Source organism: Chenopodium quinoa, unplaced genomic scaffold (assembly GCF_001683475.1).
Source record: "Chenopodium quinoa cultivar QQ74 unplaced genomic scaffold, ASM168347v1, whole genome shotgun sequence".
NCBI lineage: Eukaryota > Viridiplantae > Streptophyta > Magnoliopsida > Caryophyllales > Amaranthaceae > Chenopodium > Chenopodium quinoa.
The window spans coordinates 2,708,835-2,728,528 of record NW_018743292.1 but is presented as its reverse complement, the minus strand read 5'-3'; the positions used below and the strand labels follow the sequence as shown (position 1 = coordinate 2,728,528).

The following is a 19,694-nucleotide window of genomic DNA, read 5'->3' as shown; positions in this document are numbered from 1 at the left end:
TCTTCAGCTATACTCCATGCACTAGCTTTTTTATCATTGGGGTCTTCTCCAGTAATGTCAACAATATCATCATCGAGATCTTCTAGATGTTGAGCTTCCCGCACATCTTCTGTTGGAGAAGCTGTGCTACTAACATTTACTCCTGGAGATTGATCCATGAGTTGGATAAAATGTTGGGACATGGGAAATAATGGGACATTTTGTGAAGATGAGCTCCCATGAAATTGGTGAGGAATTTGAGATGTAAAATTCGGGTTTATAGGTCTGTGGTGGCTACCAAACCATTGCAAAGCAGCTTGAAATTGTGGATTATTGAATATACTTGGATCAAAAGGAGGAGTGTTTGAATTGTATTGAAAATTTGGATTATTTGGAAAATTCATATTTCTTCCATAATTATGATTATTTTCATCCATTACAAAAGAAAATTATAAAAAGAGAGGAAGGAGTGAAAAAAGATGAAAATTTGAAGTGCATAAAAAATGGCCAAAATTAGGTTCATTTTATAGAGAAAAAAAAATACAATCATTGGTAAAATCAATTTTTTAAAATATGTTATCGTTTGTGATAAATTACCGTTATAATTTTTTTGAGCTAGTAAATGTAACAAAAAAACAAATAAATGATTGACACTTGTCAACCAAAAGTTGGCCAATTTAAAAATGTAGCTGTTACTCCATGCTTTGCTATTTTGATGTTTCTGGAGCCTTTTTTTATTTTTTTATTTTTTTTATATATATACTATAAAACGTTGTCGTTTATTGAGAGTTGTTTAGCAAACGGTGGGTTTTGGCTGTTTTTTTTCATCCTCTTGGTACAAAAGACGAGGTGCTCATTCCTTCACCAGAAGAGGATTGTTGAGAATTCTCTTCCCCTTGAGGATTGTTGAGAATTCTCTTCCCTTTGAGGATCCTCTATATTATCCAACATCAAAGAGGAGTACTCCAAATCAGCAAAAACCCCATACAAGAGGACTTATATCCTCACCAATATTTATGCTCTTAGATAGTCGTGCATTGCATGATTTTAAGACGAGTTTTGAAATAGAAATTTAGGGGTAAAATCGTGGAAGTAACGTGACAATAATATTTACACGGAGGGAACGTAAAATGGTAAAGCAATAAAATTTGGATCAGAGGCCTTAATGCCCTTACACTACCAAAGTAAAACGGCCAAGTTGCGACATTCAATTACACCCCCCAAAAACCCTACTCCGACGGTTCAACCTCGTTGCATAGCTCACGCTCACAGAAATCGAGAGAAAGAGGAGAGAGAGAAGAGATGTAGAGACCCATAGTATCAAGATCTTCGTTCACCAGAAGTTCTGGGCGAAAATTGATTTCTTCTACCCAAACCCCACCATCTCAGGTAATCCATAAACCCTTGATTTCATCACATTTTACAGTTATCGAGAATCCCGGCAAGTTTTCTCATCAGAATCACAGTATTTTCTCTTATTCTTCTTCTATAAGTGAAATTGAAACAGAGAATCATGATACTACTTCTTCTGATGAAGTTGAATTGGAAAATGGTGGGGTTTTTGATGATACCCATGATGTTAGTTCTTCTCAAGAACTTGAATTGAACCCTAATTTTGATGAAATTAATGAAAATAATGATGCCCAGATGAGTGATATTGGGTTAAATGATCAGGAATTAGAAGGGGTTAGTGAGGAAATTACTGGGGTTGATGTTGAACAATTGGAAAATGTATATTGTCTTTGCTTCTAAATGCTGTAGATGGGTCTTTAGAGTCTAGCCTTGATAGTATGGATTTGAAGTTGAATGAGGAGTTTGTGGTGAGAGTGCTCGAAACACCGCTTATTCCTGGGGATCATTTGATTAGGTTTCGAGTCGAAATGAACTTAAAGGTAATACTTTGTTGATGTTAAGTGAACTTGTCCGTGCTATTATATTTGCAATGATTCTGAACCCAAAAGGAAAGATGTTTATGCTTTGTGGGATTTGGTGAAGGAAATGGGTGAGAAAGAGGGTGGTGTTATTAATGCTGAAATGCTAAATCAATTGATTTCGGCGTTTTCGAAATTGGGTAAGGGAAAGGCTGCATATGAGGCATTTGGGAAGTTTGAGGAATTTGGCTACGTCCTGAATGTAGACAGTTATTATCTTACGATTGAGGCGCTTTGCAAGAGGTCATTCTATGACTAGGCTACATTAGTTGTTCAGAAAATGCTCGATGCTGGAATGCTTCCAGAGAGTGAGAAGGCTGGTGAGATCATATCATTCTTATGCAAAGGATATAAGTCCAAGGAGGCCCATGTTGTCTATCTTGCTGCAAAGAGGGATAATAAGTATTATCCTCCTCAGAAGGCAGTTAATTTTTTGATAAGTTGTCTGTCGAAGGTGGATGAAACTGTGAACTTATCACAGGAGGTGCTGGTTGATTTTTCTGATGAAGCTCGTAAACATGCTATCAATCCGTTCTCATGGGTCATCCGCGGTTTGTGTTGGACAAATGATATTGAGGGTGCTAAGAAGTTGTTTGCTGAGATGATGGAAAAAGGTCCACCTCCCGGGAATGCGATCTTTAATATTATATTAACTCTCTTCCATGGAAGATGCCAAGAGGTTACTGAAACTTATGGAGACTAGGGGACTGATACCTGATGTCTACACTTATAGTGTCATAATTAGTGGTTACGCAAAGGGTGGTATGATGGAAGAAGCTCGCAAGCTCGCAAAGTCTTGTCAATAGCCAAAAGGAAACATTCCAAGCTCTGTCCTGCTACTTTCCATTCGCTCATTCGAGGATATTACAACCTTGGAGAGTTTGACAGGGCTATGAAGCTGCTGAGTGAGATGAAGGACTCTGGGGTTGAGACTAATGTAGATGAGTACAATAAGTTAATCCAATCACTTTGTTTGAGGGCTTTAGATTGGAAATCAGCAGAGAAGCTTCTGGAAGAAATGAAAGAGAAAGGTTTGTATCTACCTGGTATTATGCGAGGTCTTGTAAGTGCAGTTAAAGAGTTGGAGCAAGAGGCAGTTGGATCTGAAGATGATCATGCCAAACCATAGATTGTTAGTGGACCATGATCAGTGTTGTAACATGAAGTGGCTGAAGCCGTTTTTGTTCCTTTTCTTGTGGTAATATTTCTTTTTGTTTTATTCTTTTCATTCCAATTTGGTTATCAAATTTTGGAGCTCTTAGGCATTAATTTTGACAGCATCGATTCCAGAACTGTTGATCAAATAGTACATCTTTTTCATTTGGCTGGCTATGTTATTTCGTTTGTGGTAGCTGGGTCTATTAGGAAGTTAATGCTTATATATTTATGTGCGAAACTGTTGGTATGAAAACATCAACAGAAACTTTGCTCTTTTTTTCCAGTGAGCAAAATAATCACATCTCTAACTCTGTATGATTTCCTTGTCAATAAAAGCTAAGGTTGTGGCTTTTAATTGTTTCTCTTTTGGCTAAGGATGCATGGGTGGATATATTTTTGAGGGGTTTTCACCAGCCTGTTTGAGAGTTGGACAGTAGTAGTAGAGTTATGTGATTTGAACTTTGTAATCATCCCATTTCTTTTGCTTCTAAGTACCAAGCTTTATTATTTGGTCAAGCAGCTTGTTGCTTGCTAGTATCACGTCTGCCTTCCACACAGACACTCTTGGTGTGATTGCTTCAATTTTTGTTGTCAAGGAATATATATATATATATATTTATATATGGAAGAGGGGTGGCCAACGATCCAGCCTTAGGTCTGACTGGTCTTAGGGTAGGGGAACTGGAGGTTGAGCGGTGCCAAACTCCCTTGCCCAGCACCTTGATGGGCTTAACCACTTTTCTCCCTTCTTGCTCTGTAACATTCATTTGCTTTTGAGGCAGAATGTGTGGCTTGGCTCACCTCTTATCAAATGTTTATAGAAGTATGCACTGAAGGACAGGGTATAAGATTGTGCTTGATGCATATAGTTTTTATTCTGTGCTAGCTTGTAGAACCCCTATGGATTAATATTGCAGAAATCTCACAAACAGCTCAAGACGTTTAAGATTCACTATGCATAGCAGCATAGTGCTAAGGATGGTTAAGGAAGGCGAGGGGGAAATTGAGGTGTGAGACACTGTTTTAAGCTACACGAGGGACTGTAGGGAGTGAATTCTATTGGTTTTCTTTCTATCTTTTGTTGCTACTTAGATCTGTTGCTTCTGTTTGGGATATTCTGTATGCACACTTGAATTTTTTATTTTTTTTTATTTGCCCAGAATTAATTTGGGAACCATTTGCACCCTTGTTTTGGGCAGTGGTGGTGTACCTGTGTTCATCAATTATAAAATCCTTTTGTTTCTAGCGTTGAATATGTTCAGAAAACATAACTTGAAAGCCGGAAGACTGCTTGTGATTTGTGGGTCTTGAACTCTTGGTGAGAGTACATATATGATCAGATGAAAGTTCTAAAACATTAGCTGGTTATCATGATGCCCCTCAGCCACAAGCCTTTGAGCGGATCAGGCAGATCTTCAAAACTTTAACCTTTACCTTCAGAATTGAGACACGCATTTGGAAACAACCTCCCCATATTGGTTGTTTGCTTTTGAAATGAGGGGAAGTGAGTTGAAAGAAAGTATTCTGTAACCTTAAATCAAACCTTATTCTTCCAATGTTGAAAAGATAGTGCTCAATTTTGCTGCAGTACCTGTCTCGCTTTGTCTTGTCTTCCCCTCCCCACCTCTTCCCTTTGTGATCGATAATCTTACACACTGCAAGGTAAATCTCTACATTTCTAGGAGACTCCTGCAGTGGAAGTACTGACATATTTCGGAACTGTAAATCTCAGTCTCTCAGACCTCTGAGACTTGCTAATAGCAGCATTGCCCTGTATTAGCAAAAGGATTTCTTGTACTGGGCAATGGGTGATGTAACAATAACGACGACTCAATGGCTCAATGAGTAATGCTGGTTCCCTAAACATTTAAAAGTAATGATCTAGTTTATGAAACTGAGTAGTCCATCCCCAAGTTCATAAAATTTCATTATCAAGAGAACGTATTTTCTCCTATCTTTGGCGATTGTAACAGATCACGTACCCGAAACGGTTTCATGTCTCATCTCAAATTATTTGTTTTATTTGACATGTTACGTACAAGCTTTGATCATATTTTAACTAGAATAAATATAAAATATATTAATTACTAATGAACAAAAGAGTTAATAGGGGGTCGCACATCATATAGGATAAGTTGGAATTGAAAAGAGAAATTGGTGAAGGTATCTACACAACTATACCTCATAATTTAGTGAGTTATTTTAACCACAATTATTTAAAGACATTAAAAGTAGTATTTATTGTAATTATGTAGTGTAGATATTGGCAATCAAACGAGTGTCTTACAAACCATAAAAAAGTACCTTAGAATTATAATTTGAGGTGGGGGATACTACAAGCTAACTCTGTCCATAATGTTAATTTGTTGTTAATGAGAAAAGAGTACTTTAAATTAGGACACTCAAACCACCTTCTTAAGTAACACGTAACATACTTAACATGGACTAATTAGTAATTACACATCACTTTATCCAACTTTCTAAAATGTATAAAACTGAATATTTCAAGTGCCCATAAAAGGCCCCATCCATGTTCTTTCCTTTGCCCAACCAAATCCAATTCCCATGATCATGTCACATGTTCATCATATGATATGTGTTGATAAAATGATAACTGAAATTTTCATTATTGAAGAGATTATTTGATAATCTATTTATATTTACATAAATGGAATTATTTCTATTAAATAGTTTATAATTCTTATGAACAATCTTTCGTGTTATTTCAGATGTTGAAGTGAAATGATATCTCTTAATATACTTTCAAACCTTATCTCAGTGATTGTTTTAAGATGAAGGACCTTGGTTTTTGAAATATTTTTTAGGTATTAAAATGCCCGAAGTTAACAGGTCTGTTTTTGTGTCAACAAAAGTACTCTCGACATTGTCTCTAAAGCAAATTTGTTGGGAGCTAAGCCGAGTGGGTTTCCTACCAAGCAGAATCATAAGATCGGCCTAGCTAATGGGGAGCCACGTGCAGACCCAGAGTTATCATAGACTTTGTGGCTCGATTGATCTATCTTGCGGTCACTCGTCTCGATTTGGCATACTCGGTTCATAAATTGTTTCATTTCGTGCAAGTGTCTCAAAGTGAACATTAGGATGCGGCTTTGGGAGTGGTCTATTACTTTAATATACTACATATTAATTTTACTATTACCAAATATACTAATATTATCTTAAATTTTTTATTAAAAAATAATATATTAATTTTATTATCATGTTGCTTTTGGTTTGAAAATAAGTCACTATACTTGGGACATCATCAACCGTCTTAGACTTTGTATCTCTTCTCATACATAGTAGAAACTTTATTGCAAGTACTTATCTTGTCAAAAATTAGAAATTAGACTAAAATGATTTAGATATTAGATTAGATCAAATCAATCATTATTTCTAATACGTAGTATATGTTTACTTGTCACTCCCCAAATATCCTTAATTACACGTATATGATCACGAATATAAAATGTTTGAAAGATAATAATATTGATTGACTTGATTAAATGATTACTAATTAATTTCATGGACTAATTAGTAATCAAATCAATCAATATTACTATCTTTCAAACATCAAATATGTATATGATTACGAATATAACAATTTACTTATATTATACATTAATATAAATATCAATAACTATATACTAAAAGACACACCAGCAATGACACGTGTCATTTTCTGGTGTGTCCCTTATTTTAATTTTTTTTAAATAATCTTTAAAAAACAAATCTTATACATAAATAAAAAGATAGCAAAATAATACATAAATAAAATATTTGACAAATCTTATACATAAATGAAAAAGATAGCAAAATAATACATAAATAAAAGATTTGATAGGTCTTTCCATAATATATACATTGACAACTATATATTTTTTTTTGAGAAAAATATAAAATTAAGTAAAAAGAAATAAGTATTACATCGGATTTTTAACATAATTGTGCTAGAATGTGTGCCAGAATGTTATGTACTACCTATTACAACAATATTTTTTTTTATTTAATTATATGTTAAAACCCACTAATAAAGTAATTTGAATTTCAAATATTAAAAAAGTAGTTAATATAAAAGATTTGATGTACCCTTCTACAAATAAATATTAACAACTATAAATTTAAGGAAAAAAATCAAGTTCTTTACATAATTAGTGACATTCATATGGACTAAAGAGTGCAATGTACAACGTTTTAAGAAATTCATTTGGTTAACAACAAGAAAACTGTATCAATTTATTGATGAAAAATATATGAACAACACATATTGTCAAATGCATTTTAAAAATAGCTATCTATCTAATAAACTCTTTTATGATAATTAAATGCATTATAGGCTCTTTTATAATAAATTCATTACTCCGTATAATATTTTAGAAAAATTCATTATTAATTTTAAAAATAGTTATTAAGAATAACTGTGCATGACACGGGACCTAACCTAGTATGATCAAATTTCATTTTGACCAAAACATCAAATCATATGTCAATAAGTTCCATCATTGCATAACATTTGAATAAAAAATACAGTAACACAGTACTATACGTAGCTTTTATGGTTAAGAATAAAACATTTAATATATTTTCTAATTTGGTATTGATTTCGGAAATGCATGCCAAAATCACTCACAAATCAGTGTAATTAATGTTATACTCCGTATTTTTATTTATTTTTTTCCATTTTTAGCTCATTATAGGTAGCCCTAAGGATTATGTATAGCATTGACCTACTAATTGGTTATTGGTGCAGTGGTGATTGAGACTGCAATTGGTAGGGAGGATCCGTGTTCGAACCCCCGCAACAATAATTAGGATGGGACTGAAACCTAATCACCCAAAACTGATCTGAATCCGGATTAGTGCAAAAAGTGAACGAGTAAAACAACCAAAAAAAAACGGAAGAATTAAAAAAAAAAAAAAAAAAGTCATTGGACGACTGACATTTTCAATTTTAGCAAGTTTTCCAGATTCCCCGCAAAAATAGTAGGTGCAAACATGGAGTATATAGGAGTAAACCACTGCTGCTCCAAAATTAGCACTTTCCCATATAAATTTTCTCTCCTTTCTCACAACTCTTCTGAAAAATCTCGCCATTTTTCTCTGAAATCTCAACTCAAGAACCTTGAAATTAAAATGACCAAGAAACCCAGTGTTATCAAAGATAATAATAATGCGTCTACTTTGATTCAAAAAGAAGTTACTAGAACTGATTTTCCTCCCGATTTTGTCTTTGGCGTTGCAACCTCAGCTTATCAGGTTTTCCCCATAATTTTTAATTATTATTTGGTTCAATTTTATTTGTTTTAATTTATTTGATTAGATAATCTGAAAGAGGGAAAAATACCCACCAAAAAAATTCAATTTTTATCTGAAAAAATTGATTTGATCATACTAAATTTAAGCTATGTTTGATTGTTTTGTTGTTGGATGATAGGTTGAAGGAGGTTGGAACGAGGGTAACAAAGGTCCTAGTATTTGGGATGCTTTTACTCATATTGAAGGTAATAATTATAATTATTACTTCGTATAATGATTAATGAGTTTGATGGGATTTTTTTTAATGTTTAAGATAAGATATTTTGATTGATTTATTGGTATTTTGTTGTTGGGTTAGGAAAAATTGTTGATGGAAGTAATGGTGATGTAGCAGTTGATCAATACCATCGTTACAAGGTTGGTTGGTTGATTCTAAATGTTACATTTTTATGAAAAACTTCTGCTTTTGTTTACATCTACTCAGATTTGTGTTAGACATGGGACTTTGTCCAAGTGTTAGAGTTGATTATTATATGAAAAAAATTCGTGTTTTTGGTTGAAAATGAAAAGTCCGAGTAATCAGGGGCGGACCCACCTTTAGTCATAGTGGGTCCGGTGACACAGTATTTTTTTTAAAAAATAAAATATCAAAGAGACCCCTTATTATAGATAGGGGGTCTCGTTGATGCTGCTAGTGGTAACAACAAACAATGTCAAAGAGACCCCTTATTAAGATAGAACATCTCTTTGATGCTGCTATTGCTACAAAAGACTTTGTGTGTTTTTTTTTATATATTAAAGAGACGTGTTATTTATATAAAAGGTCTCTTTGATGCTGCTCACAATTTTTTTGCGTTACTTTCTTTTTCATTAAAGAGACCAGTTATATTTAATAACTGGTCTTTTAAGTTATCTCACTTTTTTTTGTATAATTTTTTAATAATTTTTTCCCCCTTTTTATATCTTATATTTGTACAACCAATTTTAATATTTCCCCATAAAGCTTATCAATTAACTAAAAAATCATAAAGTTAATTCAATATAATAATTTTATTGTACCATTGGTTTATAACATGTTATTTGTAGTATTTTCGACTTGTAAAATTGAATTCTTAAGTACTGTATTTGGTTGTGATATGAATTTTTGTGTCCTATTTTTGGATTGAAATCAATTTGGTATATGTATATATACATATATATGTATGTATATATACATATATATATATTTTATATATATAAGTTTTGGATTGAAATTAATTATGAACAAGACATGGAAAAAAAAATTGTACTTTCACAAATGATCAATAATTGATGGTGACACACTATCTCGGAAATCTTGGATCCGCCACTGCGAGTAATATAGGTTATATATAGACCTTTTTGTTTCATTGTTTGATTTTCATGGCAACAGGAAGATGTACAACTCATATCTACATTGGGGTTTGAGGCATACCGGTTTTCAATATCATGGTCCCGCATATTCCCTGGTACAAATTTTACTAGTATATACTTGGTATATTTGCATTTTACTAGTATCTTCTATTTTATGTTAACACTTAATATGTATGAAAAAAAGTAGTTGCATTTCTCTGAATAGCCGTGGTTTGTGATTGGCTTTCTTGATTTCAACTTACTAAAATTGTGTAAAATGGGAAATTGCAAACTTAACTATTATGAAGGAATTTTGGTTATATTGTGCCTTGTGTCGTGACAACAAATACTGCACAGAGGGGAGTTTTTAGTGTTTCAATTGTTCTCACATAAAATGGTGTTTTGCTATGCTTTCAGATGGTCTCGGGACTAAGGTTAATGATGAAGGGATCAGTTACTACAACAATCTTATCAATGCACTTCTCGAGAAAGGTATAAACTTCTGATACTACTAAAAATAGTTTAACATCATGGAGCAATGAAAACGATGTTATGTACCTATTTGCAGGTATACAACCTTATGTTACTTTGTACCATTGGGACCTTCCTTTACATCTCCAAGAGTCAATGGGAGGATGGATGAATAGGGACATTGTGTGAGTACTTGTCTTGAACTTTAATGTTTGGGGTAGAAGAGAATGAGCCTCTGAAATGAAACTCCATGCTTCGATACTGAATGCATATTACTTAACCAACCACAGAAGAGTATTAACATTTACTCCGTATCACATTATTTTCTGCTATCTTGTTTAGTTTCTGCCGAGATGAATTGGTGTTCTCACGGTAGAGCTGTCTAACATGGTTTCAACAACTGGCAAATACCAGAAAATATTTTACAATGTATGCAGAAGCATGCTTTGCAAATTTTGGGGATAGAGTTAAACACTGGATTACATTTAATGAGCCTCTTCAAACTTCTATCAACGCCTATGGTATTGGGATATTTGCACCTGGAAAATGCGAAGATTCATATTTGGTAGCACATCATCAAATCCTGGCCCATGGTTCTGCTGCTTCAGTCTATAAAGACAAGTACCAGGTATCAATTTTTCTAAATTGACTATTTGACTCAACACTATGAATATCTGTGTGAGATGCATTGCTTGAAGCTATAGCTGATTAGTTGTCGATTTCCATAAGAAACAGAAATGATTAATAACGCTTCCAACTTATCTCAATGATGTCACCCCATCATTTACTAATCAACTGGTTGTGTTATTGCCCTGATGACTGAGATAAGCTGGAAACCTTAATCATTAAGATTCGAAGGAGGCCATGGACAATGGCATGACTGATTTTTTTTATTGACAAACAATTAATAATACATTGTCTTGGTGAGGCTTTTTTAGTGCATTACCCAGGCCTTTACTGACATGCAATTCTTTTATCCTGCTTTTCCCCCCTCCATCCAGGAAAAGCAAGGTGGACAGATTGGGTTGGTGGTAGATTGCGAATGGGCTGAAGCAGCATCAGAGAGTGTTGAAGATAAAATTGCTGCTGCGCGACGCCTTGATTTTCAGCTAGGATGGTATCTTACCTCCTGTTTCATGCAGTTATATTTGGTTATCAAGCTTAGAGTCAATCTTTAACGGTGTGTTTGGATTGAAGGAAATGGAAGGAATAGAAGGGAAGGGAAATGGAGAGATGTGATATCTTTCATTTGGATAACGAATGAGGAACGAAGGGAATTAAAGGGGAGAGAAATGGAGGGATTAAATTGTAGGAAAATAACCCTCCAACAATGGAGAGATTTGGAAGGAAAACTCACCATTCTTCCCTTCCCTTCCTTTCCTTCCCCTCCTCTTCTCCTCTCTCCCCTTCTTTCCCTTCCTCTTTCTTTATCCAAACACACTGTAATTGAAAGATGGACCTGTATTTTTTTTTTATTTTTTTTTTTCTAGTCTTGGAGCAGAGCTGAACTAATATTCCTCTTGTTGGAGGGACTGATCATTTACTATACTGTTTGCCGTAGGTATTTGGATCCAATATATTTTGGAGACTATCCCCAAGTAATGCGTGAAAAACTTGGAGAGAGGCTTCCTAAATTCTCTCAGGAAGACAGAGACTTGCTTCAGGACTCCATAGACTTCCTTGGTATAAATCACTACACTACTAGGTACATAGCACACTCAACTGCTGATCCTGAAGGGCATGAATATTATGCAGCACAAGAGATGGAGAGAATTGGTAATGCTGTATCCTAAAGGACCTTTTTATTTATTTGTTATCTGTTCTTATTTGTCTTCTTGTTTCATAAACAGCTGAATGGGAAGAGGGTGAATCAATCGGTGAGAAGGTATTGTTCAGCTCTTTCAAACGTGTTTTTTTTTTTTTCCCGTGACTTGTATCATTACTGATTTTCTAGTTTACTTGACTGGCAGGCTGCATCATCCTGGCTATATGTAGTTCCTTGGGGATTTAAGAAACTTCTTACTTACGTAGCAAAGTGTTGATAAGTATATTAGGTGACTCGTACTTCGTAGCTTTGTCCGCCCGATCGGGCGGACATTGCCCGGTCTGACCGGGCGGAAGAAGAAGAGGTGCCTGGCAAATTCGTTGAAGAAGCTGCTCTCGCGCCCGACCGGGCGAGCCTTCGCCCGATCGGGCAGACCTTGCCCGGTCTGACCGGGCGGTGGGGGTTGGATACGTTGAAGCATTCGTATGGAGTTTTCTTCTCGCGCCCGATCGGGCAGACCTTGCCCGGTCTGACCGGGCGGAGAAGGAAAAATACGGAACGCGGATTTTGCGGTTTTAGGTTATCTTATTTTATTATCTTTTTGCCCAAGTATCTTTTAATTAGGGATTAATATAAAACCTCCCTAATATCAGTATTAGGGTTAAGAGAGACAGAGTGAGAGCCGTTCTTGAGAAATACAAGAATCATCTTTGTAATCTTTGCAGTTTATAGTGAAATCATTCGATCTCGGTGCCCGTGGACGTAGCTATCACATCGATAGTGAACCACGTAAATTCTTGGTGTTGTTCTTATTGTTTGCATTGAATTTCTTTATTGTTTTCTTGTTTGTTTACGACCTTTGCTTCCGCTGTCGCACAACAATTGGTATCAGAGCTCAGGTTCAATCCTTGGAGAGTTTCTTGAAGATAACAATGGCAGGAGATTCAACAATAAGAATTGAGAAGTTTACCGGGAAAAATAGTTTCGGGCTATGGCAAATTAAGATGAAGGCTCTGTTAAAACAACAGCAGATATGGCGTCCGTTGGCTCCAAAGAGTACTACTTCGGAGTCAGGAGACGGACCGACTGACTCGCAGTTAGAAGTTATGGAAGAGAAGGCACACTCTACCATATTACTTAGTCTTGATGATCAAATCATCACGGAGGTTGCTGATCAGGAAACGGCGGCTGGATTGTGGCTGAAGCTGGAGTCATTGTATATGACTAAGTCGTTGACCAACAAATTATTACTGAAACAGCGGTTGTTTAGCCTCCGGATGCAGTCAGGTACTTCCTTACGGGAACATCTAGAAAAACTTAACTCTATTTTGCTTGATTTACGTAATTTAGATGTTAAAATTGATGATGAGGATGCTGCGTTGATTTTACTTGTATCTCTACCGTCTAGCTTTGAGAATTTTGTAGAGTCTTTTGTTGTTGGTAAGGATTCTATAACCTTAGAAGAAGTGAAGGCAGCACTTCATACTAGGGAACTCAGAATGAAAGCTACGAGTGATAATGGGGATAATGGTAGTGGGTTATTTGTTAAGTCCGGAAAGTCTAAAAAGAATAAGGGGTTTAACAAGGGGAACAATGCTGGGTCGGGTGCTGGAAACGGCAAGGATGGATCTAGTAAAACTACTACTAAAACATGTTATTACTGTAAAGAACCGGGTCACTTTAGGAATAATTGTCCGGTGAGGAAAAACAAGTCCCAGGCTGCTGTAGTTGAAGAGAAACCGAATGAGAGCTATAATTCAGAGGAAGATTTAGCATTAGTCAGTTCTGCTAGGTCTGATGATTTATCTGATAACTGGGTTCTAGATTCGGGGTGTTCGTTCCATATGTGTCCACGTCGAGATTGGTTTGATACATATGAACCTCGCAATGGGGGTATGGTTATAGTCGGTAACAATGCTCCATGTAAGGTCACAGGTATTGGTTCCATGAGGTTGAGGACTGTTGATGGGCGGAGGTTAACTTTGACTAATGTACGGCATGTTCCTGCTTTAGGAAAGAATCTGATTTCATTGGGTACCCTGGATGAATTGGGGTACAATGGTGTGTTTTCAGATGGGGAGTTGTGTATTTTCAGAGGTTCTGAGTTGGTACTTAAGGGTATCAAAAGGAACACCCTCTATGTTTTTGAGGGTGTTACACTGCCTAGTTCTGCGGTTTGCGCATCTGTATCTCACCAGGAGATGACTAAGATTTGGCACATGAGGCTTGGTCATATGGGGGAGAAGGGGATGCAGCTATTGTCCAAGAGGGGTCTTCTATCCGGGGTCAAGGTTGCCAACCTTGAATTTTGTGAGCATTGTGTGTTTGGTAAGAAACACAGGTCAAAGTTCAGCAAGGGTGCTCACATTACTGATGCAGTGCTCGATTACATCCATTCAGATTGCTGGGGTCCATCTAGAGTTGAAGGTATGGGAGGTTACCACTATTTTGTGTCATTTGTTGATGACAAGTCCCGATACACATGGCTTAGGTTGCTTAAGTCAAAGGATGAGGCCTTCAAAGTTTTCAAGCAATGGAAAGCTTTGGTGGAAAATCGACAAGGAAGGAAGATCAAGAAGCTACGAACGGACAATGGGCTAGAGTTTTGCAAAGACGAGTTTAATCAGTTCTGTGCAGATGAGGGTATAGGTCGGCATCATACTGTCAGGAAGACACCACAGCAGAACGGTGTAGCAGAACGGGTTAATCAGACACTGCTAGAGAGAGTTCGATGCATGCTCTCTAATGCAGGGCTTGGGAGGAGGTACTGGAGTGAAGCTGTGTTAACAGCTTGTTATGTCATTAATAGGGGTCCTCATTCTGGAATTGATTCCAAAATTCCGTTTGAGATCTGGAGTGGTAAGTTGCCTAATTTTTCGAATTTGAAGATTTTTGGTTGTGTTGCTTATTATCATGTTATTGAGGGTAAGCTGGATCCACGAGCCAAGAAGGGGTGTTTTGTTGGGTACGGGGATGGTGTGAAGGGGTTTAGAATTTTTTCACCTTCGGAGGGTCGGGTCATTCTTAGTAGGGATGTTACTTTCGATGAAAACACCATGTATTCAATTAAAAATGCAGAGATTTCAGATTTGAGAAGGGAAGGAGACAATTTATTACAGACAGATGGGGTACTTGAGGTACATCAGTCTACCATTGCTGATTTACCTCGGGTACAATATATTGATGATGATGCTGATGTTCCAGTGCCGGGTACTCCTGAACCTGAGATTACTCCTACTCATTCTAACTCTGGGGATGAGGTGGAGCAATCTAATCAGGGGTCATCTAGTCAACCTGACACCATTCTTGAGATGCCTAAACGAGTTATCAAGAAGCCTGTTAGATTGATTGAAGAGATGGAGGGAAGAAATTGCTGTGTTGATGCGATGACAGGTTATGCATTGAGTGTAGCTGATGATGTAGAGTCATTTGAACCTGCCACATATAAACAAGCAATTAGTTGTAGTGAGTCTGCGCAATGGCTTGCCGCAATGGGTGAAGAGATGCAGTCTCTTTACAAGAACAGAGTGTGGGAACTGGTAAAGGTACCGGAAGGGAGGAAGCTTGTGGGTTGTAAATGGATTTACAAGAAGAAAGAAGGGTTGTCGGAAACTGAGCAAATACGTTTTAAGGCTAGGCTAGTTGCTAAGGGGTTCAGTCAGGTAGAAGGGGTTGATTTTGTTGAGATATTCTCACCTGTGGTTCGACATACTTCTATCCGTGTGTTATTGTCAATTGTAGCACATTTTGATCTTGAGATGGAGCAGTTGGATGTTAAAACGGCTTTCCTTCATGGCGATTTGGAGGAGGAGATTCTGATGAAGCAGCCCGAAGGATTCGAAGCTCCTGGAAAGGAACACTATGCCTGCAGATTGCTAAAGTCATTGTATGGACTTAAGCAATCCCCCCGACAGTGGTACAAAAGGTTTGATTCTTTTATGGTTTCACAAGGTTTTGACAGGAATTCATATGATTGCTGTGTGTATCATAGTAAGCTGGATAATGGTTCCATGATTTATCTTTTGTTATATGTTGATGACATGTTGGTTGCCACAAAGAATAAATCTGATATTGCTAGATTAAAGGAGATGCTTAACTCGGAGTTTGACATGAAAGACTTGGGTGCAGCTAGGAAGATTTTGGGTATGGAGATCTACAGGGATCGGGCTAGAGGTAAGCTTTTCTTGACTCAGAAAAGCTACATTGAAAAGATTTTGTCTCGTTTTGGGATGGAAAAATCGAAGCCTATAAGTACGCCAACTACTGTTAGTTGTAAGTTGTCTTTGTCTATGTCACCTCAATCAGAGGAGGAGTTGTCTTATATGTCTAGAGTTCCATATGCAAATGCGGTTGGTTGTTTGATGTATGCTATGGTCTGTACTAGGCCGGATATTGCGCATGCCGTTAGTGTTGTAAGCAGGTTTATGGCTCGACCTGGGAGGGAACACTGGCAAGGGGTGAAAAGGATTTTTCGCTACCTGAGAGGGACAGCTGATATTGGTCTTGTGTACGGGAATGATAAGGAATGCTTGGTCACTGGGTACAGTGATTCTGATTATGCAGCTGATGTGGATACCAGGAGGTCTGTGACTGGTTATGTGTTCACTTTGGGTGGTTCTGTGGTTAGTTGGAAGTCTACATTGCAGTCATCAGTTACGTTGTCAACTACTGAAGCTGAGTATATGGCTTTAACTTCTGCAGCTAAGGAGTCTATTTGGCTCAAAGGCCTAGTAGGTGAACTGGGTATTGCACAGGATTTTGCTACAGTGTATTGTGATAGTCTAAGTGCGATTTGCTTAGCTAAAGATCAAGTACACCATGATCGGACGAAGCACATTGATGTCAGGTATCATTTCTTGCGTACTGACAAGAGGATTAAGGTGAAGAAGATTGGGACTGCTGACAACCCGGCTGATTTCTTCACTAAGCCTGTTCCGTTTAGCAAGTTTAAACATTGCTTAGACTTGCTAAATATTGATTACTACGTGATGTAGTAGGCCCTGAGGGGCGAAGTTGGGGAGCTCCTGGTGTAGGTGTGTTGGCATTAAGGTGGAGCTTGCCCGGGGCTTGTGATGCAGGTGGAGCATTATGAGTTGTTATACTTGGAGACGAGTATGTGATGGGTCTTGGTTGAAGACTTATCGGGATGTATGGCTTATGCATGAGTCCTGCATCGGGTTTGGCTTGAGATGTTTTTTCACTATGTCTTGATGGGGTCGTTTGCTGACTACGAGTTCTCGTCAAGGTGGAGATTGTTGATAAGTATATTAGGTGACTCGTACTTCGTAGCTTTGTCCGCCCGATCGGGCGGACATTGCCCGGTCTGACCGGGCGGAAGAAGAAGAGGTGCCTGGCAAATTCGTTGAAGAAGCTGCTCTCGCGCCCGACCGGGCGAGCCTTCGCCCGATCGGGCAGACCTTGCCCGGTCTGACCGGGCGGTGGGGGTTGGATACGTTGAAGCATTCGTATGGAGTTTTCTTCTCGCGCCCGATCGGGCAGACCTTGCCCGGTCTGACCGGGCGGAGAAGGAAAAATACGGAACGCGGATTTTGCGGTTTTAGGTTATCTTATTTTATTATCTTTTTGCCCAAGTATCTTTTAATTAGGGATTAATATAAAACCTCCCTAATATCAGTATTAGGGTTAAGAGAGACAGAGTGAGAGCCGTTCTTGAGAAATACAAGAATCATCTTTGTAATCTTTGCAGTTTATAGTGAAATCATTCGATCTCGGTGCCCGTGGACGTAGCTATCACATCGATAGTGAACCACGTAAATTCTTGGTGTTGTTCTTATTGTTTGCATTGAATTTCTTTATTGTTTTCTTGTTTGTTTACGACCTTTGCTTCCGCTGTCGCACAACACAAAGAAATACAACAATCCTACAATTTATGTTACTGAGAATGGTATAGTTCTTCCTTTGAAAGATTTTATTTAGTCATTTAATAATTTGGCTAAACCAACTGTCTCCCTAAAACTACCCCAAACTTAAGGAAGAAAATGAAAGAAATGAAGAACACATGGATAGTCAAGAGATCAATTTGTGAAGCTATTTATGTGTTGGCAGGTATGGATGACGAAAACGATGACTTGGCTGAGCTCCATGAGGTGCTAGATGACAGGTTGAGAGTCACTTACTTCAAGGGCTATGTTGCCGGTGTTGCAGAGGCAATCAAGTAAGCATCTTAAATTTAGGCATTAGATGTTCTAATGGGGATTAGTTCCTTTAATCACCTATGTCATGGATGAAATTTACATGTCATTTGCTTATTCTCATTCGTCAATCATGCTATTCATCTTGTGTGGTTTGTGGTGAACTGATGACTGATGAATTGATGATTGGCATATTGAGATTCTTAAATAGGTGTATTATAGCTGCCTACTTATAGAATACTGGTTGATTGGTTGTATTATGTGTGTTCTTTTCACCTGATTTTATTTAACTGGACTGGTTTTTGCTCAACTAAAGTGCCTTATATTGAATATTTTTTTAGTTTTTTGCTGTTTAAGACTGATCTGTACTAAACTAAATTGTTGTTTTTTTTTAGATAGAATATTTACTGAAACTTATATTAAATCAGTGGAGGAGAATGAGCCTTGCCTTTTGTTGATGAGACATAATTTATATTGTATTTGGATCCAATATATTTTGGAGACTATCCCCAAGTAATGCGTGAAAAACTTGTATTAAGTACATAACTTAATGCCGTCTTCTTCAAGGGTAAAATCTTGGTCATTCATTATGTATTTTATGTAAGATATGTTACATGTACATCTACTAACAATTGATCAACAGGGATGGCGTCAATGTGAAAGGATACTTTGCATGGTCTTTGTTGGACAACTTTGAATGGCAACAAGGTTACACCAAGCGGTTCGGTTTAGTTTATGTAGACTACAAGAATGGACTTTCTCGGCATCCAAAATCCTCCGCATATTGGTGGATGCGGTTTCTGAAGGGCAACAAGGGGAAAGATGGTAAAGAAGAGTGATTTTTAATGGGACCTCGATCTCATTGAAAACAGATTATTACAATTTACAAGTTTACAACTTACAGAAAATAAACTAAACCTTCTTTTACCAGTGTTGTGATACTTGTGAAGGCTACCAATATATATTCAGCAAATTTGGTTATGCTTGTATGACTTCCTCATAAAGTAACCAAGATTATTATCATGTTACTACTAAATTGGATTTCTTACTATTACCTACTTATATGATCCTTTTCTACATCTGGATTCTACGGGCTATTTGATTGGCTCTGCAGGACTTTTCTGCATGTCGTATTTGTAAGGTCCCTCACAGTTGGGTAGATCCTGCCCATTGGCTGGCTGTGTGTGCTCGCCAGCGTCAGTTTCTTTATTGGTCCTTTAGTTTTTGAGTGTTTTGTTTGTTTCCTTGTCCACCAAAAAAATAAAAAATTATATGATCCAACATGTTTTTCTCCAAATTTCCTTCTGAAAGTAGTTTTGAGTCGGCTAATATATGATGAAGATGGTCAATGTATTGTCCAACACTCCCATGACTTCTAAAGTTCAAATAAATTATCTTACCTAAAATGTGAATATTTCAAGCTATACCCATAAACATTAGAGCCTATGAAAGTTGCTTCGGTAAAAAAAACTTCCATGGTTGTGAAATCTACATAAACATTGCTGTCATAAGGATAAAAACTAGTGCAGTATCAACCCCGAAGAAAGTTTTTAGGTCCTCAGAAGATGGCGTAAATAAGGGGGACGTGAAACGCAGTCATTTATGGAAACG

General features: G+C 37.1%; 1 protein-coding gene and 1 pseudogene across 1 annotated transcript; both read left to right on the top strand.

Moving 5' to 3' along the window:
• Positions 1-1,281: 1,281 nt before the first annotated feature.
• LOC110736376 lies at positions 1,282-3,428 on the top strand (annotated as a pseudogene).
• A 4,311-nt stretch (positions 3,429-7,739) lies between these two features.
• On the top strand, positions 7,740-19,444 carry LOC110736377 (beta-glucosidase 42-like). Its single transcript, XM_021916584.1, has 14 exons — positions 7,740-8,324; positions 8,503-8,569; positions 8,683-8,741; positions 9,736-9,811; positions 10,113-10,187; positions 10,264-10,351; positions 10,581-10,794; positions 11,168-11,283; positions 11,728-11,942; positions 12,017-12,051; positions 12,137-12,201; positions 17,799-17,836; positions 17,998-18,106; positions 18,727-19,444. Exons 1-14 carry the CDS (start codon positions 8,064-8,066, stop codon positions 18,920-18,922), a joined length of 1,614 nt encoding a protein of 537 aa, XP_021772276.1. The 5' UTR covers positions 7,740-8,063; the 3' UTR covers positions 18,923-19,444.
• Positions 19,445-19,694: the final 250 nt, after the last annotated feature.